At 47.4% G+C, this 22,430-nt stretch overlaps 1 protein-coding gene across 3 annotated transcripts in view; it reads left to right on the top strand.

Annotated features, from left to right (window-relative positions):
- The first annotated feature begins 4,653 nt into the window (after positions 1-4,653).
- Positions 4,654-22,430, top strand: part of IGFN1 (immunoglobulin like and fibronectin type III domain containing 1) — a 40,908-nt gene continuing 23,131 nt past the window's right edge. Inside the window, exons 1-10 of one of the 3 annotated variants that reach the window (XM_063418093.1) lie at positions 4,654-4,887; positions 10,234-10,371; positions 15,077-15,145; positions 15,605-15,727; positions 17,961-18,100; positions 18,640-18,739; positions 19,532-19,579; positions 20,117-20,162; positions 20,845-21,019; positions 21,562-21,675. In XM_063418093.1, the coding sequence (XP_063274163.1) occupies positions 15,127-15,145; positions 15,605-15,727; positions 17,961-18,100; positions 18,640-18,739; positions 19,532-19,579; positions 20,117-20,162; positions 20,845-21,019; positions 21,562-21,675 (765 nt within the window). In that variant the 5' untranslated portion in view covers positions 4,654-4,887; positions 10,234-10,371; positions 15,077-15,126. The remainder of the gene's footprint in view (positions 4,888-10,233; positions 10,372-15,076; positions 15,146-15,604; positions 15,728-17,960; positions 18,101-18,639; positions 18,740-19,531; positions 19,580-20,116; positions 20,163-20,844; positions 21,020-21,561; positions 21,676-22,430) is intronic. The other 2 variants (XM_063418091.1, XM_063418092.1) reach the window with 2 other exon arrangements.

Below are 22,430 nucleotides of genomic sequence, written 5' to 3'. Positions count from 1 at the left end.
GTTTGATTTAAAACCCAAAGGTTTAGTCTATAGAGGGTAATGTGTAAAGAGTAGAAACTGGGGGAGGAGAAGAAATGTTCTGATAAGTTTTTATTTCTGTCTCTGTGTGTGTTTAGAGTTTTATATCTCTGTTCTTATGTAATGTAATAAAGTTTTGTTTTTCTGGTTTTTTAAGGTTTAAGCCTGCTTTGCTCTGTTCCTGATCACATCCCACAGTAGTTGTTAGAGAAAAAACATATATTCATAAGTGCATTAACATCTGGGCAGTGCTAACCCATGACAGTAGGGAATGGCACATTCATGAAATGGTAGTTTTTCCAGTCACATGCTGGGGAATGAGAGAAGAGGAAGGTAAATCTCTGTTTGCTTGACTGTCTGTCCATTGCTGGGTGCCTTCCCTGCCTCTTCCCAGGGCTCTGCTCCTGCCCTTCCCTGCAGCCATGGACAGGGAGGGCACATGGGCACACCAGTGTTCCTGAGGGCACAGACTGGCAGAGGGGATAGAGAGTCCATCCAGGCCTGGAAACCAGCAGGAAAGCAGAACCGTCACAGAAGCAGGAGGGTTTACAGAAGGCAGAGTGGTAGGGGAGGGAGCTGAGTTTGAAATGTGGTGCTGAGAGCCCTAGTTGGTCAAGACTTGGGTGAGCTGGTGTGTCACAGAAATGTTCTCCTGGAATCCAGGGATAGCACAGTGAGGGCACTAATTAGGGCCTAATTGCCCTGAGCAACCTCACTTGGGATCCCTTCTTACATCTTTGCCCGTGGCCAAGGGGCTCTGCTTGAGCTCAGGCCTGAGCCTTCACCCCCTTCCTGTGCCTTGTTGCAGTTGCACCAGTTTTCAGGCTTTCCTCAATTGTTGTTTGGTCTTCCCAGGCTGACCTTGGACCTGACTTCTTCCCTGGCCTTTGATGATGACAGGACTGTCGGTGGGGACAGCTGATGGAGCCTGTCCCCATCCCCTCTCTGCTCACCCACTTCAGGTGCTGGGTTGAGTTTACCTGATTTTAAGGTTCCTGTCCTGCCTCTGCTGGGTCTGCCCCTTCCACCAGGGAGCAGATCCCCGACACCCAGCTCTTACGGCTTTTCCTCACTGAGGTTCCTGGCTGGCCTGTGCCTGGCAGTGAGCAGGAGGTGCTCCCAGTGGGTCCCTGTCACACGGCAGCACATGTCACGCCTGGCTGCCATGGGCTGTGTGGGGACAAAACACGCAGCCGCCTTCATGGCGTGCTCAAAGCCCTCACAAGACCATCAGGGACCCTGCAAGTGCCAGCCAAGCCAGAGTGACAGGGGGATGCCAGACCTGCCCTGGGCCAGGGCCAAGGCACCACTTGTAGACTGGGCACTGCTGGGTGTCATCTGGGCTGGTTTGTGCTGGGGTGGGAGCTCAGGTTACCCCAAGAGCAGTCAGGGTTCACAAGGGCAGGCTCCTCTCTGGCTCTGGGACTGGCTTGGGTGAGTTTAGGACTTCTCCTTTGGCATGGACTAATTCTACCTGAAGGAGCCTGGAAGAGGTGAATCAGAAACCCGGTTTGTTCTCCCAGTTTGGTTATCCCTGCTGTTTAGGCATTGGTTCATCGTAAAATGACTGAATTCTTGGTGCATTCCCATGTGCCCCTGCTGCTATTCAGAAGGTGTGATTATTGATCTGGTGGGAGTGGATGGCTGAAGGGTGGGGGAAAGGAACGGTAGTTGATAAAGAAGCTCTGGGGATGATGGCCTTAACTGCAGCTGAACCCTCTGGAAGGCTCCCAGTACTTTTGGATACTGCAGGAACTTCTCTGGCTCACAGGTGATCCCAGCCCTTTGGTCCGAGGCTGTAGGACAGCTGGGAGGGGAGTTTGGCATTCCTCCCTGGGAGAGGGTAATGGAGGGGATAGATCCCCTGCACTTTCCTTGGTAGAGTTTCTGTATTTCAGTATCTTTTGCTTCATGTCCTAGTGTGTGCTGAGCTCCTGGCTATGGACAGGTCACTCAGCTGCTGGGCTGGTTCTCCTCACGATCAGCCTCTCCAGAGCCAAGACTTCCAGTGCTCCCAGCAGGAGTGTGGCCTTTAAAGGTGACAGTGAATTGTACAAGCTTGGGTGTCTGAAGGGACTGTGATGTGTCACCCTGGATGCCTGCTTGAGAGGTGGCAAATGTCATCAAAGATAGGTCTTTGTCTCCTCAGAGAGGTGCTCTGGCACCAGCTGCATCCTGGGTTGGTGTGGAGCTTGTGCTTGGATCTCAAACAATGCTGTGGTGTCTGAGCATAGGACACTCTTGTCAACACGGTGTGCTGGGGGTCAGAAGGTGTCTGGGATGTGATAATTGTGACAATTTGTACAACTGCCTCTGGTGTCCATGGCCACTTCTTTGGGACTCCACACTGAGCACGAAGCTTGAGAGGAGCACAGAGGGGGTTTGTGTTTAGTCTGTCACAGCAAATGCTCAGGGTTCTCAGACTTCATGCACTAGTGGATCATTTCTGTGTTTTGTCCTCATTTGATGGAGAAGTGAGGGGGGATTGTGCCCTCAGTGCAACTTCTAAAAGACAATTTAATGGCTGTGGTTGAACATTAAAGGGAAGAGGGCCAGGGCTGGCTGAGTCAACAGTGCTTGAGCATAATACCCCATGGGAGAGTAACAGAATCTGTCTGTGTCATAAATAACACTGAATGGCTTATTTTGGCAAAGAATTTTCATTCCTGACAAATGCCATTTTGAGACAACCAATAACCACCTGCTGATTTGGGATGAAATTAGAATTGGAATGCTCAGGTCAGCTCAGACACAGTGTTTGGTGGGTTTCCAGTGGAGTCTCTCTCATGTCTGATAGGAAATAATCTTTATGAGGCTGTCAGAGGCAAGGGAATACCCCAGCTTACAAATCCTTGCACTGTTTTATTGGGAAGACCCATGTCAGAGGATTGCTAAGTAAAGCACATTACATAAGGCTGCCCTTTGGGGTGCTAAGGTCTCATAACTGGAACATATTTTTAAGTCTATCAGAATGATTTCAGCATCTCCTGAGTTGTCATTACTTCTCTGTTTTTTGAAGATGTTTTTTCTCTTCTACCACATTAAGTGGGACCTTCTGTGTTTTGCTGACTGTAAAGGAGCCTAAAGGTGTGTAAATGTGATCCTTTGGGATGTGTTACCTGCACTTTCTGGCTTTAATCTGTTACAGTACAAGCTCAGAAATTTGTGCCCCAGCTCTGTCCTCCACAGGAAGGATGTTTAGCTATTGAGGGGCAAAGTAGGAAACCTTGAGCAGAATTCAGCTGGCTTCTGTGGTATCAAGGGACTGAGAATCTGAACTCAAAAATCTGGTTAATCTAAAGTAAAAATTAGGGAATTATATTCCCCTTTGGAAAGTACAACAAAGTCCAGGCAAGCCTGCTGTCCTGCTGGTTCATATTCCTGCCTTTGCTGTTCCTTTGTACAATGACTGCTTTTGAAGGTGTGGTGCACCTGAGGTACAGTTTTATTCAGGGCACAACAAGCCCATTGCCTGGTGTGGGGGGATTGCTTTCACTGGATAGAGGCAAAACCTTTGGAAATGATGTTTGCTTTATGTTCTTGCCTCTCGTGTGGGCTGAGGCTGGTGTGGTTCCAGGCAGGTCTCATGCTGGGACAGGGGGTTTGTCCACCTTTGAGGCTGGAAGAGCTCCAGGTGCAGCCTCTCCCACAGGCACATCAGCTTCCTTGAGGAGGACAAGACAGAGAAAGCTGAACTTTATCCTAATCTGCTTTTCAGAAGCACTGATGTGCTCATGTTGACCTGGAAATACTTGCCTCTGAAATGACTCCGACTGGCTTTCCCCCAACATGTGACTGTCCCTGAGATGGGCAACGAGGGCAAGGGAACACCTGAAATGTCTGCAACCTGCAGCCCTTTGGGTGACCCTTGAGTGCCCACTGCCCTCTGCAGGCTGAGGAAACTCTGTCTATAACCTCTTCATTCCCTGCCTGGCATCTTTCACTTTGAGCCTCTGTCTTGTTTTTCTCAAGATTCATCTCCATAACTGTAGGTGACTCTGGATTAATTCCCACAGCAGAGGAAGCCCTTACTAATACAAGTCTGCTGAGGTGTCTGATCTCCATTTCCACCCTGACCTTTTTGTTCCTTATTCCCTGTTCAAGCTGTTTTTTCCAAAGGTGTACAAAGGACTGTAGGTAACAGCAGCTGCTCTTGGCTGTGTATTCAGAAGTGCAGGTGCAGACTGCTCAGTGTATGATACAAATTCTCATTAACACTGTGAGATAAATTCATATTAACACTGTGAACTGCTGCTCTGAAAAGCTCTGTCCATCCCTTACAAATCTGACTTTTCAAGGAGTTATCCTTAAAAAGGAGTGTATGTGAAGAATTCTCATCTTTAACCATGCTTGGCCACTCACTTTTATCTGAAGTTCATATCTGTTCTGTTAGGGACACTACTTATTCCTGGAATGGGATTCAAACTAGTTGGACTTTAAAACATCGAGAGCCCTTCAGCTGTGTCAAAGTTTGTAACAAGTTGCTGTGAAGAGGAAACGCAATCCACACACAAAGCACCATCCCACTGACTTGTGAAATGCTGAAGAATTATGCTCATCTCAGATTTGCTCGGCACCATTACTGGAATGGACTGAAATGATAACGAATAGGAGGCAGGTGCGCGGGTGCCCATAAAAATCCCAGTCCCCTGGATGTCCGGCAGGCTAACAGCCCTGTGACAGGCGGCCCCGCCCGCGGGCGACACCGAGCCGGGACAGCGGCGGCAGGAGCGGCACGGAGGGACCGGCCAGGGAGGCTCCAGCCCGGCCCGGCCCGGGGGACCCGCACTGACCCCCGGCACAGCCCCGGCTGCAGCTGCGGCCGCCACAGCGCTCGGCTACAGAGGACACCCAGGGCGGCAGCCGCAGGTGAGTGCTGGGCACCTGCTCCGCACCTGGAGCCGGATCTGCTGCGGGCTCCGCGGGGTTTGAGCTCCGTGTGATCGATCAGCTTCAAAAGGCGGGAGAGGTGGGAGGACACCCCGCGGGGGGACAGACCCTGAACAGGGACAGACCCCGCGGAGGGACAGACCCTGCAGAGGGACAGACCCTGAGCAGGGACAGACCCTGAACAGGGCCAGACCCTGCAGAGGGACAGATCCTGAACAGGGACAGTCCCAGCGGAGGGACAGACCCTGCAGAGGCACAGACCCTGCGGAGGGACAGACCCTGAACAGGGACAGACGGAACAGGGACAGACCCTGGGAGCTTCATTCTTGCAGTAAGGGGAGCTCAGTGACCCTTCTGAGAAGCCACAGGATTCATGGAACAAGTGGGGGTGAAAGGAGAGAGATGCCCTCTCTTTCTCTGTTTTTCTCTATTTCCATGTTTTTCTGTATTTCCATGTTTTTTCTATATTTCCATTTTCGGGAGGGAGGTCTAAGCAACCTGATGTTCCCCTCCTTGGTGGGGAGTGGAATGAGCTGAGCTTTAAGGTCCCTTCCCAAACCATTCTATGATTTCATAATTCTATGATTTTGATTATTTCTCTATTGGATGCTGGTATAATTTTCTGGCTCAAGATAACCCTTACTTCATTTTGAAATTTTAGGGCTGGATAAAGAGAGAGCGTGACAGTGAACAAACTTCACAAGGAATGGGGCAGCATTCCCAAAAGTGGGAGTCCCCTGGCACCTCTGTAGGTGCCAGACATTCACTGGTACCGGCACAGGTCAGGCACTACCAGGACAGTGTTGAGTTTAATTCTGGTGTCCCCCACAGACAGTAGGAAGGTGGCACATGCTGCGGCCTCTTGAAGTCCCAGAGAGAATTTCTTACCACTTATTTCAGTGTCAAACTTCCCAGCACATCAGGGAATGAAGCATTAAAACAGCTGGTCAGGCCAGGATGGGCCTTGTTTCATCTGTCGCCACTTGCTGGTTGGGGCACAACAAATCCTGTAACAACATAAAGAACTCAGAACTGGGGGGTTTGCCTCTGGTTTGAGGCAGAGAGGGGGATTGAGATAAAGCCTTCAATCCCTAGTTGCCTTTTATTATTTAATGTGCTACATGCAGTGAGCTTTATTAACCCTCTGCATGGCTGAGGGGTGGTGTCTGTGAAATGCTCCCAAACATACACAGTTAATTTTAGCTGGAGAGGGGCATTTAGCAAAGCCCGATGGCCATGTAAGGTCAAATAGAAGTGGTACAGACACCCCTCATTCCCTGCATTCATTAAAGCCCAGAGGGGCTTAAACCCTTGTTCTCTTCTGTGTCTCAAGGGGAGTGGAAAGTCCTGGTGGAGGGATATGTCTGGTAATAAGTTGATGTTTAATCATGTCTTTGGTGAGTCTTTATTAAACGTCTGTTGTCCACTATTTTGTTTTGTGGATGGAAAATGGTAAGTAAATCCCAGCCCCGGGATTGGAACATGCAAGGAAGATCATCATGGGAGCAGCTGTTACCAGGAAAAGTGGGAATGTTGGGTTTATAGGCAGCCAGGCTCCAACTAAATCCTAGACTGTGCTAGCAAACCCTTTCAGTCAGTCATGGATGCAAACACTAAACCAGTGAGAAGAGAACTGAGCAAGAGAGCAGAAGGAATTCTCTGGAGTGTAGGAATGAGGGAGCTGATCTGCACTGTAAAAGCCGAACACTGGTGCCTCTTGCAGTCATTCCCTTGGCTCTGATCTCCTTGTGTTGTGTGGAAGTCCAGAGAGCTACAGTGGGTCTCACCCTGGCTCTCTGGGCAATGACAGCAGCCCCCAGCTTGCAGGTGACAGAGGGACACATTGGCACCTCAGGTGGGGAGGGAAAATAACCACAGGTTCAAGCCTGAAACAAGTGCCTTCAATTTCTTCTGCACTCTACAACATGGATGAGCGTGAGGGACTGGAATGGGAATGGGCATCTCTCACTGAAAGGAGCAGCAAATACTCAGTAATTGGAACATCACATTTATTTAAATTCAAATGTTATGGGTATGGAAGGCTCACTCACATGCATGGTGTGACTGTTCCTCATCCTGGTGCAGGGCATTCTCCCGGGAAAACCAAAATGCTCTTCTGTCACCCAGCTGGCCCCTGGCCTGATCTGAACCGACAATGTTCCTGCACTCACTCATGACCAGCATAATCAGCACTGCCGGACTCACCTGATTTGTTGTAGTGTGTTGGGTGGTTGGAGGGCTACAGGTACCTGTAATCTTCACTGAATTTGGGCCTTTATTCCATATTCCATGCCCATTTTCTCGTGTAGTGTTTATGGGATTCTCATTGCTGTTACGTCCAGATGGACTTGGAACACGACCACTGAGCTTTGCACACCTTCACCCATTTCATATGTGAATATTTCCACCCCAAAGAAGCCTCCCTGCCACCACCTCCACCCTTAGCACAGTCAGGACTGTGCACCAGGCTGCAGGGAAATGGGGCGTCTTGGCCTGGTTTTTGATCTTGGTCATTTCTTTATGGACTCAGAATCCAGACAGGGTTTTTGACCTACCAGATCTTGGTTTCTTGAGTTCTTGCCCTTTCTGAGGCATGTGGGTGCCAAAGTCTGTAGGAAGAGCTGTGCCAGCTGTCACTGGTTGGAGCAGGAAGACTTGACACCAGTATTCCAAGAAGAGAATTACAGGGAAAACAAAATGTTGGAAGAGTATTGTTTCCAGTTAAAACAGAGTTTTAAAATCAATCTGAAATAAATGTCCTTCAGCTATTGCCTCTTGACATTTCTTCACTGCTCTTTAGGCAAATGAACTTTCATCCAGGGAAAAACGTGTCCCCTCTAGAGGGAAAGCAGGGAGTGCTGCTGTGACATTCTGCAGGCTCCCAGTGGCACGTGGTGGCTCAGCCCTGGCACACAGGGGTTAACAGGGCCTTGGGTGGGCAGTGGAAAACAAGCTGTGAAATGGAAGAAGGTCAGGCTCTTGGAGGAGGTTGCTCTGTTGCAGATGGTTTTAAATTATCAGTCCCTCTGGAGGAGAGGCCCCAAGAAAACTGTAAAACCAGGGCTGGAAATGAAGCAAAGCATGCTCAGGTTTGTGGGATCCATGGAGCAGGAGCAGTTGTGGCTCTCCTGGGACTTGTTAGACTCCACTGTCTGTCTAATTAGGAATTCCTCAGTTACTGAGACCCAGCAGCTAAACATGTTTGGAGACTAAATACTATTGGCACTTTTCTGTGGGGAGTAAATGCCTGGAAAGGGAGAGCACATGGGAAGAGGAACAGCAGAAATCCCTGTGGCTCTGGATAGCTCAGGGCCCTCTGGGATAACTCTGCTCCTGCTGCAGCTGAGGAGAGCTGAATTCAGGTTTCAGGAGAGGCAGGCAAATGCTTCCTATGGGAGCATTCCTAGGACTTACCTGAAGTGTTGCTCTCTTTAAAGCAGCAGTGTCTGGCAATGGAGTGCAGCATGCAGGCAGCAAAACACTGCTGTCCTGGACCAGCAGGAGTGATGTCTGAGGAGCATCTTTGGGATGATCATTGTCCAAAACAGGTGAAAATGCTGTGGGAGTCCCACATCTCTAGAAAACAGTGGCTGCTACTGAGAGGATTTTCTAGCAGCAGTCCAGATTTCCCAGATCCTTGTTGTCTTATTTTCTTGGCTTGTCAACTTTCAAATGGTTTAAATTTGACTTTGTAATTGCTTCTACTTTCTGCTTTTATATCACTACAAAGGTAACAGGGGGTGTAGAACTGATAGATCCTAGCCCAGGCATCAGTTTGAGCAATTCCATTTTCTCTGTTGAGGAAATGTTCCTTCATGAACTGGGAAATTTTAAACACTGTCACCAGCAACAATGGTTGAAAAGAAAGAAGGAATGAAGAAAATTACTCCAGAATTTAATGTTCACATTTATCTTTTAAATTGTTGGTTGAAATAGTGATTCCCAGGCCTGCAAGGGAGAAGTCTTTGATACCGGGGTGAGAATATTCTTTCTCAGACTAGTGGAAATGGTGCTCTTTGTGGTTCTGCTGTCTTGATGCAATCTAACATGAGTTTAAGCTGTGGCACCAAGGGTTTTCTGTGTGTTCCCTTTCCATTAGACTCAGATTTTAAAATTATCATCTTCTCATAGGAAACCAGAGGAAAGCCTTCTGGTTCTGCCAGCCCAGCCTGCCTGTGAAGCATGGCCATCACAGTAAAAACACTTCTCTTGCCACCTTCTGGAGCCATCCCTTCCTTTCCAATTGAGCATGAGATTTAATATGAATTTATTCACCCAATGCAAAGGAAAGCAATGCCTGTAGGCTCTCAGGCTGGAGTGAAAGCAGCCTTCAGGCCAGCCAGGTTTTCTTGCCTGCAGGTCGAGCTGCTGGGAGAAGGGAACCTGTAGTCCCAGACTGGCCATCTCTGTGAACATCAGGAACTAAGCAAAGGCCCCTCTGCTTTAGGGGAGCTTTCTGAGCAGAGGAAGGAAGGTTTACAAGGTCTGCAAGGGCAGACCAGAAGCAAAAGATTTGGGGCCACAGTGCACTGAACTTGTACTTCTGGGGTAAACCTGTCCATGGAAATCAGAGATGCCAGAGTGCCTTGGGTTGGAAGAGAACTTTAAGGCCATCTAATTCAAACTCCCTGCCATGGGCGGGGAACCTTCCACTGGTGGAATAAGTGGCCTTGTTTGCTGCTCACGGGAAAAGGATCAGCCTGTGTCTGTGTTGGAAGGAAAGGAGCAAACTGAGGTGTGTCTTTTGGCTGTAGCAGTGAAGCTCTTCTAGAGCAACTGGATTTCTTTCAGGCTGCTTGGAACAGCACAGACTGAAGGACTCTTCTACTGAGGGCCAAGCCCAGGCATGGTTGACCCATATACAGATGCAAAAATCCACTGGTGTTACTTCTGTGCTAATGAATTGTGAGATCTCCTAAGGACTTGTGGCCTCTGAGAACCTATCTGCTGGTGTGTCCTACACAACCTGGTATACAGCCTGTCCTTTCCCTGGATCTGCACAAGTGTTTGCCCTTCTTTGAGGTACAAGGTCTTGCATTGGAGATGCAGTGTGGCCTTGACTGATGGTCGCATCTGGCCAGGCTGGCCCTGGCCGTGGCCAGCCTTGCCAAGGGCTCCAGGGCACCTCCCCTGGGCTGGGGGAGTGTGGGGCTATAATGAGCCCCAGGGCTGCTTCAGCTCAGTGGAGACTCCTGGCAGCTCCTGGGCACAGCCTCAGCTTCTGTGAGAGTGGAGAGGTGTGAGGGGGACAACAGTTTGCTGTCTCATTTGCCATTTAGTGACATTTACACCAGACTGATAAGGGGCTCATCTTCCTTCCCACAGGTCACTGATACCTGGGACCAGGGGACCCGCTGGACTGCTATGAACAGCTCTGTGCTCTGAGTGGACAAAGGCACCGTGGGCCTGGAGACGCAGAAGTGACTTCCAGAGGATCATCTCAGAAACTCAGCCTGTAGAGTGGTGAGTCTGGCTGTGTCACCACTGATTTGTGTGTGGGTGATGCGGAGCTGGGAGTAGGAAGTGACACCTTTGTTGTCACACCAAATGTGGCTTTGTGTTGCAGTAGGTCTGGAAATGGTTGTAAATGTATTGGGAGGCTGCTGTAGTACTTGGCTCCTGTAGGGTACACTGATTTCCCTGGATTTCCCTGGGAAGATGCCAGGCTGTTGAAGATCTGCTGTCACTGTCCCTTGGAGCTGGCAGGGGACTTGTGGCACAGGTACAAGGTACACTGGGGTTCCTAAGGATTTTCATCCTGGGCAGTGAGTAGGGATATGTTATCTTTCCTTCCTGGCAGTGAGACACTCTTGTGTTTGCTCTGTGATACTTGCTGTAAATCTGTTGCCTGTATCTGTTTCTGTTATGAAAAATCTGTGGGAGTGTTGTGGCCATGGAAAGGCACAAACTGACTGGTTCTCACGCTGCCTTCCCATCCCTGCTGCTCCAAAGGGAGATGGATACACTGCCCTGCTCGCTGGTGGGGCCTAATGGCTTTTGGTCCCTTAGAAAATAGGGATGGTGTGTGTCTCCTCTTGGCCTTTGGTATTAGTGCCACTTTCATACATAAATGGGTACAGGGTATCTAGTTTGTGTGCCTGTGGATCCTGAGCAAGCACTTAGGTCGTGTTCATAATCCCTGGGGCAGAGGAGAAGATCAGGTCAGGTATAGATTTACCAAAGGGATAAGTCACACAAAATCTGATCCTTGGGCCTTCCCCCCCACTCTACACAAGACCTCCATTCATCACTGGAGAGCTGGTGATGTTTCCCTCTGTGACCTGCTCAGGAGTTTTTATGAAGTTTCCCTTCTGCAGTTCGTTGACCTTCAGTTCTGTGGTTCTAACCAAAGCATTTGAAATTTTCCTTTAAAATTCATCTGAAATGAGAAAACTCAAGCTCAAAAGATTACTGCAAGTTAACCCATAGAAAGCCAACGCAAAGCTAAACTAGAAATTTTAGGTGAAATATACTCACTGAGTATCTGGATCTCTAGGGTAAAGCACAGCTAGAATTTGTGACTGAGCTCACAATTTGGTATTTTGTTTAGAATGTTTTCTGTGTCAGGACTGCCCCAATTTTCATTATTTACAAAGAGAAATTCAAAGAGAATTACAAAGAGAAAAGCTTTGTCAGGGGAGATTTAGGCTGAGTATCAGGGAAAGGCTCTTCCCCCAGAGGGTGCTGGGCACTGCCCAGGCCCCCCAGGGAATGGGCACAGCCCCAAGGATGCCAGAGCTCCAGGAGTGTTTGGACAATGCTCTCAGGGATGCACAGGGTGGGGTTGTTGGGGTGTCTGTGCAGGGCCAGGGGTTGGACAGGATCTCTGTGGGTCCCTTCCATCTCAGCATGTTCCATGATTCATACTCCTGTGAAAGAGAATGCTGCTTGTGTTGCTAATTACTTTATTATTACTGGTTTAAGTCTGTATTAATGTGTTTGTCCTGCTGTGTTTGTGCTTGTGCAATGCCTGTGGCACATCCTGAGCCTCTGCATCCCTCCCCTCCCCATGAACCACTCACTGTGTGTCACTTCCCTACAGGTTTGGCTAATTTTGCTCACCCGTCTGCCAGCAATTATGTCACATCTTGTCTGTGTATTGCACTGTCTGAAGCCCATAAATAACTCCTTGTGACACCCCCAATACGTACAAATCCTCTGACTCCCAAATGTTTTGCTTATTCACTCAGCTGATTTATGGCCCCAGCATTGGTGTCCAGTCAGGCTCACAGGGAACGGTCTCTTGCTCTGTCTCGTCCAGACAGATTGATGAACACACAGGATGAAGGGCACCCTCCCACCCTGCCACGCTTGCTGCTTTATTTTGGGACATTAAAAATGTTGTCAGTAGCCAAGGACTTGCTGCAGCTCTGCACTCAAAGCCATGGAAGCTTTTCCTCTGTCTCCAGTGGGGATATCCCTGGAGCTGCAAAGCAGACAGACTTCTGCCTGGAATGAGGAATGGCCAACTGGATACCTGAACAAGGCTAATGTGTGACAGGGATGTGTTTTACAGAGGAGTGAGAGTGTTGATCTGCTTCCAGTGTCACCCCTATGTGCTGGGGGTGTTAGCAGCATTCACCTGGGGAGGGGTGACTCCCTCTTGGAAGAATTAATTCCATTGAATAAATCATCCTCATGTGGACACCAGTGTTCCAAGCACCTGTGAGTGAAGATATGAATTACTCTATGGCAATTTTTGGAAGGATTTTGCTGTCTCATTTTAAAAATTCTTTTTCTAGATTTCAAAAAGAAATAGCTAGATAGAGCTGAAGTCAGAACAAACCCATGGTCTTTCATGTAACAAGGGAGTAAAATTTTTAGAAGTAAGCAGGGATAGGGTTTAATGACTCTGTGCCAACCAGGGTGTTATTTTCTGGTCCTTATTTAATACACAAGACACTGGAAAATGCAACGTGGTTGGATTCATTACACTGAAGAATGTTCCCTTCATATCCAGCACTGTTATTTTAACCCTGCAATCAATGTGTGGCATTAACATGCTTCCTTCTCATTCTCCAGAAGTCAGGAATTCACAGGAGTTTAAGGACTCACAGGCGCTTATTTTTAATCCCAGAGAATTTCTGAAATCTTTAAGACTCTGTAAACTCAGCAATTTGTACATAGTGCACAAAGTTCATGTTGTGCACTGAGAGATGGAGCCTGTCACTGCCTGTGCAAGTATTGTCAGTATTTGGGGGTTTTGCCAAACTAGATTTGAATTTAGCCCTCTCTCAGCAGTTTCTAGTTATGGTAACACATGTCCATCGTCACACCAGTCTGAGAATGAAACATTCTGACATGAAACATTTGGAGATGTAAGGAAAGGCTTTGGAGCTGAGTTTAAATCACATTGGTGTTTCAGGGTAGCTGCTCCTCACCACTGCCCAGTGTGGAGGAAAGGAGTCAGGAGCAGGAAAAAATAAATGCAAGTGTAACATAAACAGAGCTTAGGGGAAAGCTGCTGCAAGCTGGTGTCATGTCATCCTGTTTGGTGAGTGTTGTAAGCATCAGGCATTCCAGCTCCAGGAGTGGTGACATGTTTAGGAAGATACAAGAGGCAATAGGGGATTATGTTTGTTGTTAATAAGGTTCAGTACTGTGGAGGACAAATTAAATCCATAAGAGGGTGATCAAGAGCTTCTCAAAATCTCAACCATTCACTGTGCAATGCCCTGCCTGGAGCAGGACAGGGTGCCCTGGGATCAGCTCCTTTTCAGTTGAGTTTTGTGTCTTTTCCTTCCCACAAGCTCCTCATTCCCTTCATGGCCAAGTTTTAAGACATCTCCCAAGGGTTTACAGAAGTAACCGTGTGATGTGCCAGACCAGCAGCACACAGATGAAATGCAAACCCCTTGCAGTGGGAGCAGCAGAGGTCACCCAGATCAGGCCAGGAGGAGACAGGCGAGAGGGCTTGGCTGGTGCTCACACAGCCCTCTCCCTTTTCCCAGTGCTGTTGTCTCTGTGCATTTCCATGGAGGCCAGGGAGGCTCCCAGAGATGTCAATTATTGCTGAGATGTGGAGAGTGTGCAGAGCCCTCAAACAAGATTTGTGGTAAGGACAAAGTGAAGCCAGTGATTTACTGTAGGGAGGTGTCTGTGGCTCTTTGCAGCTGCTGAGTAATGGCAAAACACATCTTGGTTCAGAAGCTGACCCAGAGGTACTGTGAGTGACACTCTCTTTGGCCTGGTTATGGGATATCCAGCACAATTTTTTTTTTTTTTTTTTTCACTATATTGTCTATTACCTTTAGCTGAAACCAATTCTCAGCCAGACAATGCAGCTTGGAGTTGAATGTATGACAGAAAGATGTTGGGGTTATCCCCTGTGTTTTCATCAGGTGCCAGGTGACAGAGCTCAGCTAGATGAATGCCTGGTGTAGGTGAGCTCCCAAAGTCCCTGTGCCTTTCAAAACTGATGGAAATTGCATGTTCCTGTGTGCCTCTGTTGACTGAAGGAGTGCAGAGGGTAAACAGAGATGAAGCACTAATGCCACAGGCAATCCAATCTAATTGCTCTTTCAGAGCTGCAGTAACTCTATAGTTCCTGAGCATCTCCCACATGACAGAGAATCTGCCTTCCCAGCTTGCTGCGAGGCAGGGATATGTTACATTACACATTGTCCAATTTAAAATACAGGGAAAGAGACTCCTTTGGCAGAAGGAGTTCCCCTGAGTGAACTATAACAATAACTCCTTAATGCCAAGCTTACACTTCACCATTCCCTTCTAAAGGCTTCTTGTCTGCTCTCAGGTCTGTTGCTAATTTAACCAAGCTAAATGAGATCAGGATGTACCTCTGCTCCATGCCCCAGTTTAGACATCCATCTCTGTGGTTTTCTTCTCAGCAACTGCTCTTGCCATCCATCAGAACCCACCACGTGAGTGCCATGTGATGAATGTTTGCCTGAAACACGAGAGGAGGTCTTTAGAGGAAAGCCAGGTGACACAGAGGGATGCCACTGGACGTGTACATTTTCCATTCAGCCCTGCTAATCATCCTCATACTCAAGTTGTGTTGGGCATGACAGGCTGACTGGCAGGTCTGTCTCTACTTGGCTGCAAGGATGTGGCAAGTGAGGAAGGGCAAACTGTGTCACTAAAGTGTGCAGTGTTAAGGTCTGTCCTTTCCCTTGCGAACTAATAAAATTATTTGTCTTTTTTAAAGGAGAAATTGCAATCTGTTTGTGCTGACCCCAGAAAGCTGAGCAGAGCATCATGAGCAGCCATCAGACAGGTGAGAGAACAAGAGAACAGACATAGCTCTGGGGAACCCCTGGGCATAACCCCAGCTTGCTTCTCTAGCTTGGAGATGACGGGACTGACCCACCATGCTCTGACTTAGCAGCGGGGCCTTTCTCACGCCAGATTTTGTATTTGGAACAAGAACTGATGCAAAGCTTTCCCTGTCCAAGCTGTCACTGCAGCTGTGAGCCGAGGTGGTCCTGGATTAGGACTTTGATTGCAGAATTTCCCACTTGGACACAGCTTTGGCAAAGCCACCACAAAATCCCAGACTTAATGCCCAAGCTTTGGGACACATTTACAGCCTATGGCACTGGAATGGGTGGGACCTTTGTGGTCCAAGAGGAGCTGAGCAGGAGCAGTTATTGCTCTGCAGGAGGCAATGGAGACTGAGAGATTCTGTCTGAAGGACAAACATGTCAATTGAATGTATTTTTCCTTGCCTTTCTAGTAAAAATCTTCAAGAAATCTTCTATCCCAGGAGTTGTTATCACTCAGTTTGTGAATGATGTTCCACAAGGATGCAGTACACCTGATTTTGAGAAGAAACCAGTCACTCTCACACTGCAGGAAGGTGAGACTCTTGATAAACAGGTAAAGCCACAGATCTGGAGGTTTGACTCCATGTCCCACCTACATGAAAAAATTATTATGATTAAATCAAGCGAGTTTCTAAAGTGATTTGACATGACCACAAAAGAAGTGTTGTGTGGCCAAAGTCTTTGCTACACTGATGACAATTCCATCAGTACTCACAAAGGTCTCCTCAGTTGTCACTATGTGCATGCAAGATCAACATCTGGCTCCTATGTGTACAGCAAATCCAGTGAGTTCTGCAGGACATTCTCACAGTAAGGATTTTGCAGCAAAAAAAATAGGCACATTGAAAAAGTTGGTTTTTTTGTTTTCCTGTTGAAAGAACTTGTGTTCAGCACTAAAAATAGCTGGTTTTTAAAGCAGGATACACTGACTGCAGGTGCTGTTTAGGCTATAGCAGCCTTCCAGTGCCTTAAAGGGCTCCAGGAGAGATGGACAAGGGCCTGGAGTGCCAGGACAAGGGGAACGGCTTCCCACTGCCAGAGGGCAGGGATAGATGGGATATTGGGAAGGAATTCTTCTCTGTGAGGGTGGCGAGGCCCTGGCACAGGGTGCCAGAGGCTGGGGCTGCCTCATGCCTGGAAGTATCCAAGGCCAGATTAGACAGGGCTTGGAGCAGCCTGGGATAGTGGAAGGTGTTCCTGCCCAGGGCAGGGGGTGGAATGAAATGGACTTTGAGGTCTCTCCTACCCAGGGCATTCCACGGTTCTGTGATGATTCTGTAAGGAACAACATAAGGATCTTGCACAGAGCACAGAGCAGGCAGCTGATGAGCTGAGAACTGGAATCAATGAAGAGCCTCCCTGAGGTCTCTGCACCTGCAGAGAGTCCTTTTGTTTTTTCTTTTTTGTTGGTGTGGAGTAGCCTGAGAACATCGTGTAGCTCCTCCTCCCTGCCAGGACTGAACCAGCAGATTGGATTTCAGCGTTCCACACTCACCTGTGGATCTCCAGGAGCCACTGAGGTTTTATGAAGGAGCACAGTGGCCTCTAGTGGAACCTGTCCCTCTTCCTCCTCCTCCACCTGTATGTTTCAGGCACTACCCAAGGCCCCCGGCTGAGTTTTCACCTGTCTAAATTTTCACCTGTGTAAATTTTCCAATTTACTTCATTTTCAGCAAGTTCTTTGCAGTTCCCATACAAACTGTTTGTGCATTCAGGTTGGTCACTGTAATTCTGTGTCTGTGCAGAGGCACCATGAGGGCCTTTAATTCTGTCATCACCACTCCACCGTGTTCCGTGCACGTCTGAGCTGATTCTCCTGGCTGGGTGGCCTGTGACAGATGGCAAGCATGGGAAAGTGCAGCCAAAATGGCTAAAAATGTAACACAGAACAATCAACTGGAATGAGACACTAATAAGAGAGAATACAGCAATCTCAAAGGCTGGAAAAGGCCCTTTGATAAGGATCTTTGGCAGGAACTTGTTCGATCAAATAAGTTTGATTGTGGTGACTGCAGAAAGATATGAGAAGTTTTGCCAGACTTTCTAGGGAGAATCTTTAACAGAATCTTGGTCACCCGAAGATCAAGAGCATTAAAATATAAGACAGAGTGATCATTTCCACCATGAGGTGTTTCCATGGATAACTCACCACCATTTCTATTCCCACTCACCCACACAAGTCAGTTCCTGACTTGTTTCCCTGTGGGTTTGGAGCCTTTTAGAGAAGAGGTTTGTACCTCTTTGGCAGTGGGAAAGCTGTTGGAGATTTCTGTGGTGGGCTGCAGGGTACTCAGGTTCCTGGTGAGCAGGAATAAAGGAGAGGAACTCCCTTCTCCCTTCCTTGTCTCTTCAAACAGCAGAGCCTGGTGGTTTGGAGTGCAAGGTGGTGCCAGTTAGAGATTGGAGAAACAGTGGGATTTGATAGAGAATATGTGTGATGAGAAGAGATTTGGACATTTCATGGGTAAAAAGTAAGTCTGGGTTGAAATTGCTGTCAGGCTTCTGATGTCAGTGATGGTCAGAGATGTCAGCAGTCATGCCTGGCAGATAATTGCCACATTTAAAGGCCTTTTATGATTGAATACAGACAAAATCTGAATTTTTGATGTGCAAAAGATGTTATTGTTATTTTTGAAGAATGTTTCTGCATAAAATAACAAAAATTACTCACTCTCAGGATCACTCTTCAAAAAATAAGGGGCTAGGCCTGAGAGTCCTCATGTTCAAGACTGTCTTAAATAACAAAATTCTTGTCTCTTTTCAAAGGTAAAAATGCCATTTTCAGAGCTGTGGTCAAAGGTGTTCCAGCCCCTGAGGTGAAATGGTCACGTACACTAAAAGGAATGGATGATCCTGCCAAATATGAAATGTCCTTCAATAGTGCTACAAATGAATTCATTCTGCAGGTAAAGATCAAATATTTAAGAAAGGATTTGTGGAACTGAGAGAAATGGACAGGAAAAATCTACAGTGGGATGAGGGGCAGCAGAGGGGCAGCTCTGATCTCTGCTCTGTGTCAGTGACAGGAGCTGAGGGAAGGGCTGGAGCTGTGTCAGGGAGGGTCAGGCTGGATATCAGGGAAAGGTTCTTCCCCCAGAGGTGCTGGCACTGCCCAGGCTCCCCAGGGAATGGGCACAGCCCCGAGGCTGCCAGAGCTCCAGGAGCCTTTGGACAACACTCTCAGGGACAGGCTCGGATTGTTGGGAGTGTCCTATCCAGGAGCTGGACTGGATGATCCTGTGGATCTCTTCAAACTCAGGATATTCCTTGATTCTACATATCCTCAGCTCTGAGATAACACAAATAAGCAAACAAAACTTTTTAGAGCCTTTCTGGTAACAGAAGAAGCCTCTGAGGTGCCACTGAGTAGCTGCTTTATGAGAAGCTGAAGGTGAACTGAACCCCAGCCCTTTCTGTGAGCAGTTTCTGTGCTCTCCTTTTGAAGATCAAGAGCCTGGTTGTGGATGACAGTGATTTGTATCGCTGCTGTGCTGTCAATGCCTATGGAGAGGCCTCGTGCTCTGCTGGCCTCAGGATTGTCCAAGGTAAGACTGGCAGCTGTGGGCTCCACAGGCCCCGTGGTGGTCCCAGGCAGTGGCTGTGCTGTTCCCTGGGTTGGGTGTCCAGGACTTTGTCCGGGTATTCTTGGTGTGAAGGTCTGGTATTTCCCTCACTGGCACTGAGCTTTAAGGCAAGGGGGAAGAAAGTGGAATTGTGTTCACTGCACTGGTCCATAATCAGACACCCTGGATTTAGGTGCTGAACTGCCTCAATTGTTTCTTTGTGTTGTGGAACGAATCAGTGTCTTGGGAGGGATCCACCCCTCTGTGGCTGTCTCTGGACCTCGTTCCTGCTCTCCTTTATAGTCAGTGCAGAGAAATGGGCACTTTGTGGGCCAGATATAACTGATATTCTTGGAATCCACTCGACCAGAAGATGGATTATCTTGGAAGTGTCCATGTCACCTCTTTGCCTTTCAAGTAAGTTTAGAAGGTGCCTATCTGCAGTTGCCATTTCCACCTTGGCTCCCCATCTCTAAAACAAGATGTTGGTATTTCCTTCCATTGCTTAGACCATAAAATTGGTAGGACAAAAATGCTCTCCTCCTCTGTGTGGAGTTTCCAGCAAGCACTGAGTCAATGCCAATAGAAATATCACCTTTATAGATGGAGATTGCTGCAAGCAAATGTCAGATTGACAAGGAAATCCAAACTGGGATTCCCTCTTGCACTGGTAACAGATACAGTAGTTTCATGACTCATTGGTTCACAGCTGTTAATCTAATCTTGTTCATCCTATGGCTTGTTTTCCTTCTGTTTTCTCTTACAAATGATCAGTTGGCTTTAAGAGGAAGACAAAATATGTTCCTGTTCATCCTGCTGATGGTAAGTTAAAGATCTATATGTATATTATATTACTGGGGGGGCAGAGCAAATAATACTCTGTCTGCCACACTATTGCTACCCCAAACTTGTAAAGTTTGAGTAAGAGAAGGATTAATAAGCCTCTAATATTCTGTCATCTCTGTCTGCTTGCTCTTTACTTTTTGCTGAAGTGATGATTTTAGACACAGTTTTCAGCTGTTCTAATTAGTGATTGGGGAATAATTAGGAAAGGAAAAAGGGATTTGGGGATGTTAAACACATCTGGATCAAACTTGTTAACATGACTGAAAAGAGTGAGTCTCTAGAGGGAAGCCCATTAGGGAGAGATGAACTTCACTGGCACTCAAAGGACGAGCATGGCAGTGAGAACTAAGTTTCATGACAGTGTTTTGGTAAAGTGTGAAAAAAACACTAGAGGAAAAGACCTCAGCAGAATGACCTGTTGTCAGTGGTTGTTCTGCATTATCTTCTTTGGGGGGATGCATTTCACAGTGCTGGGTATGTGACTGTTTGTTGTTTCCCCCACTCTTGTAACAGAGCTCAAGAAGACACTCCTGGACTCCAAGAAGCTGCTGAGGAAGAGGTAAGGCTCTAGAGTAAGGGCCATGCTCCCTTCTAGATGTTTCTTGGTGGTAGGAGACAGCTCCAGAGACCTTCATGGCAATACTTCTTGTATCCAAAGTTTTGGTGAGACTCCCTATGGAGGGACAGGCCAGAAGAGCTTTGGACTGAGATAAACACAAGGTTCCAGCTTCATTTCGAAGGGTATTTCCTCTGCACCACGAGGTTCTGACAGGGTAGCTGTGTTTCTCTGCTTCCCTGTGTTTAGCTCACAAGTAGCTTCCAGTGCAAAGGACAACTCTTCATGCACTGATGGCTCTGGCTGCCCAGGGGCTGAGCTCTGGCTCCCAGCCCAGCTGCACAGGGCAGAATCCTTCTCTTCCCATGTGGGAAGCTCTAAGGATTGCCTGCTGATGATCTCTGTGCAGAATCCTCAACCGTGCTAGGCAATTACCTGGCCCGGGCCAAACTGTGCCAGAGCCTCTGATGATAATTTAGCAGTGTGGAAGCCGTTCCCTGGCACCATTTAATTTGTAGTACAGATACAGAAAACCTGCTCTGGAAGAGTCTCAGTCTTTCCTGGCACCTACAGGGCCAAGTGAACTACAGGAATAATGGAGAGACATGAAAGAGAATTAGGGCTAGAAAAGCAGGACATCTCGTTGTCTGTGAAAATGACTGAATGTTTCCCCCCTGGTTCTCAGGGTTGTAGCACCAAAACCAAAGCCCCTGGATAAAGAAGCTGTGTGGCAGCTGCTGCTGCATGCAGATAAGAGAGATTATGAGAAAATCTGTATGAAATATGGAATTGTTGACTTCCGTGGGATGCTGAGGAAGCTGCAGGAGATGAGGAAGGACACAGAGAGTGAACAAGACAAGGTAAAATAAACTGAAACCACTCATTTTTAACAAATTGCAGCTTCTGAAAACAGGCTAAATCTTCCTAAATTGCTTTGGAGATGAAAATTTTGTTGTATGACAGTGATTCATGACAATATTTTAAAGAAGTTCCACTTCTTTACTCATGCAGGTGAAAATGCTCATGAGTTTTTTGAAGCTCAGTTCCAGATTTTCGGAGATACTTACCACAGGGTATTCAATTGCCTGTGATAAGAATTTGGAGCCCAAATTAAAAATTATATGTCCAAGAGCAAAAATTGGCCTTCAGATACAGGGGCGTGTAGAGACCTGTATGGGCAGTGTGGGAGTGACCAGGAGGCAACACATAAATAATTTATATACAGCAGGAAACCGTGGCAACTTACAGACACTGCAACTCACTGTACCAGAACTGTGACGTACAGATACTTCTACTACATAATGTTAGCTCTTTAAAGTAGATTTCACATTAATTCAATAGCTTAAGAACTTCTGTCATGGCATCTTAATCATTTACTACGTTCTTTGATATTTCTTTGCAGTTAATTCAGAATCTCAAAAACTTCGAACACATCAAAGTCAACAAGGAGGGAAATGCTACGTTCAGCCTGGAGATGGAGCTGAAAAACAGCAACAGCAACGTTTACCTGCTCAAGGTGAGGGGGATGAGTTGGGCAGCAGCAGCTAAGACAGCCCCTCAAGTGTTCTACAGAAAAGGCTTCATCCACTAGGCACTGGCTGAGAGCAAATAAATGCCTTAAAGTTGTCTGTCTTTTGCAGATCCCTGCTTGGTTAGGGAGCAGTGTGCATGTGGGGTGATCTTTGGTGGTGAATATCCCTGGGGATTTGTAGATCCAAGTACAGAGCATGCAGTCAGTTACTGACATCCTTGTGTCTTCAGAAAATTCATAGAACAGATGAGTTGGAAGGGACCTTTTAAAGGTTAAGGGACCTTAAAATTCATCCCATTCCACCTCCTGCCATGGGCAGGGACACCTTCCACTATCCCAGGCTGCTCCAAGCCCTGTCCAACCTGACCTTGGACACTGCCAAGTATGGGGCAGCCACAGCTTCTCTGAGCAACCTGTGCCAGGACCTCCCCACCCTCATGGGAAAAAAAAGCTACTTTCTTATATCTAACCTGACACTCCTTCAGTTTTAAGACCATCAGACCCAACAGTGTCTTTCAGGCTGCTGAAATTCTGCAGTTTCATATAAATTTTTTTCATTTTCTCAAGTGTGTTATTGCAGTATGACTGACTCCCTCTGTGAAAGAGGGAGTTACAGTGCAATAACATATACCTCTGTGAAAGAAGATCTCAGAGATGTAAGACATTCCCTCTAGATCCATAGCCCCAAAGATGGGATCCGCAGGTGCTCGGTGCAGGGCATGTTTTTCTGAAAGATACTT

This window comes from Prinia subflava, chromosome 23, assembly GCF_021018805.1.
Source record: "Prinia subflava isolate CZ2003 ecotype Zambia chromosome 23, Cam_Psub_1.2, whole genome shotgun sequence".
NCBI classification, from domain to species: Eukaryota; Metazoa; Chordata; class Aves; order Passeriformes; family Cisticolidae; genus Prinia; species Prinia subflava.
This window is presented reverse-complemented; position numbering and strand designations above follow the sequence as displayed.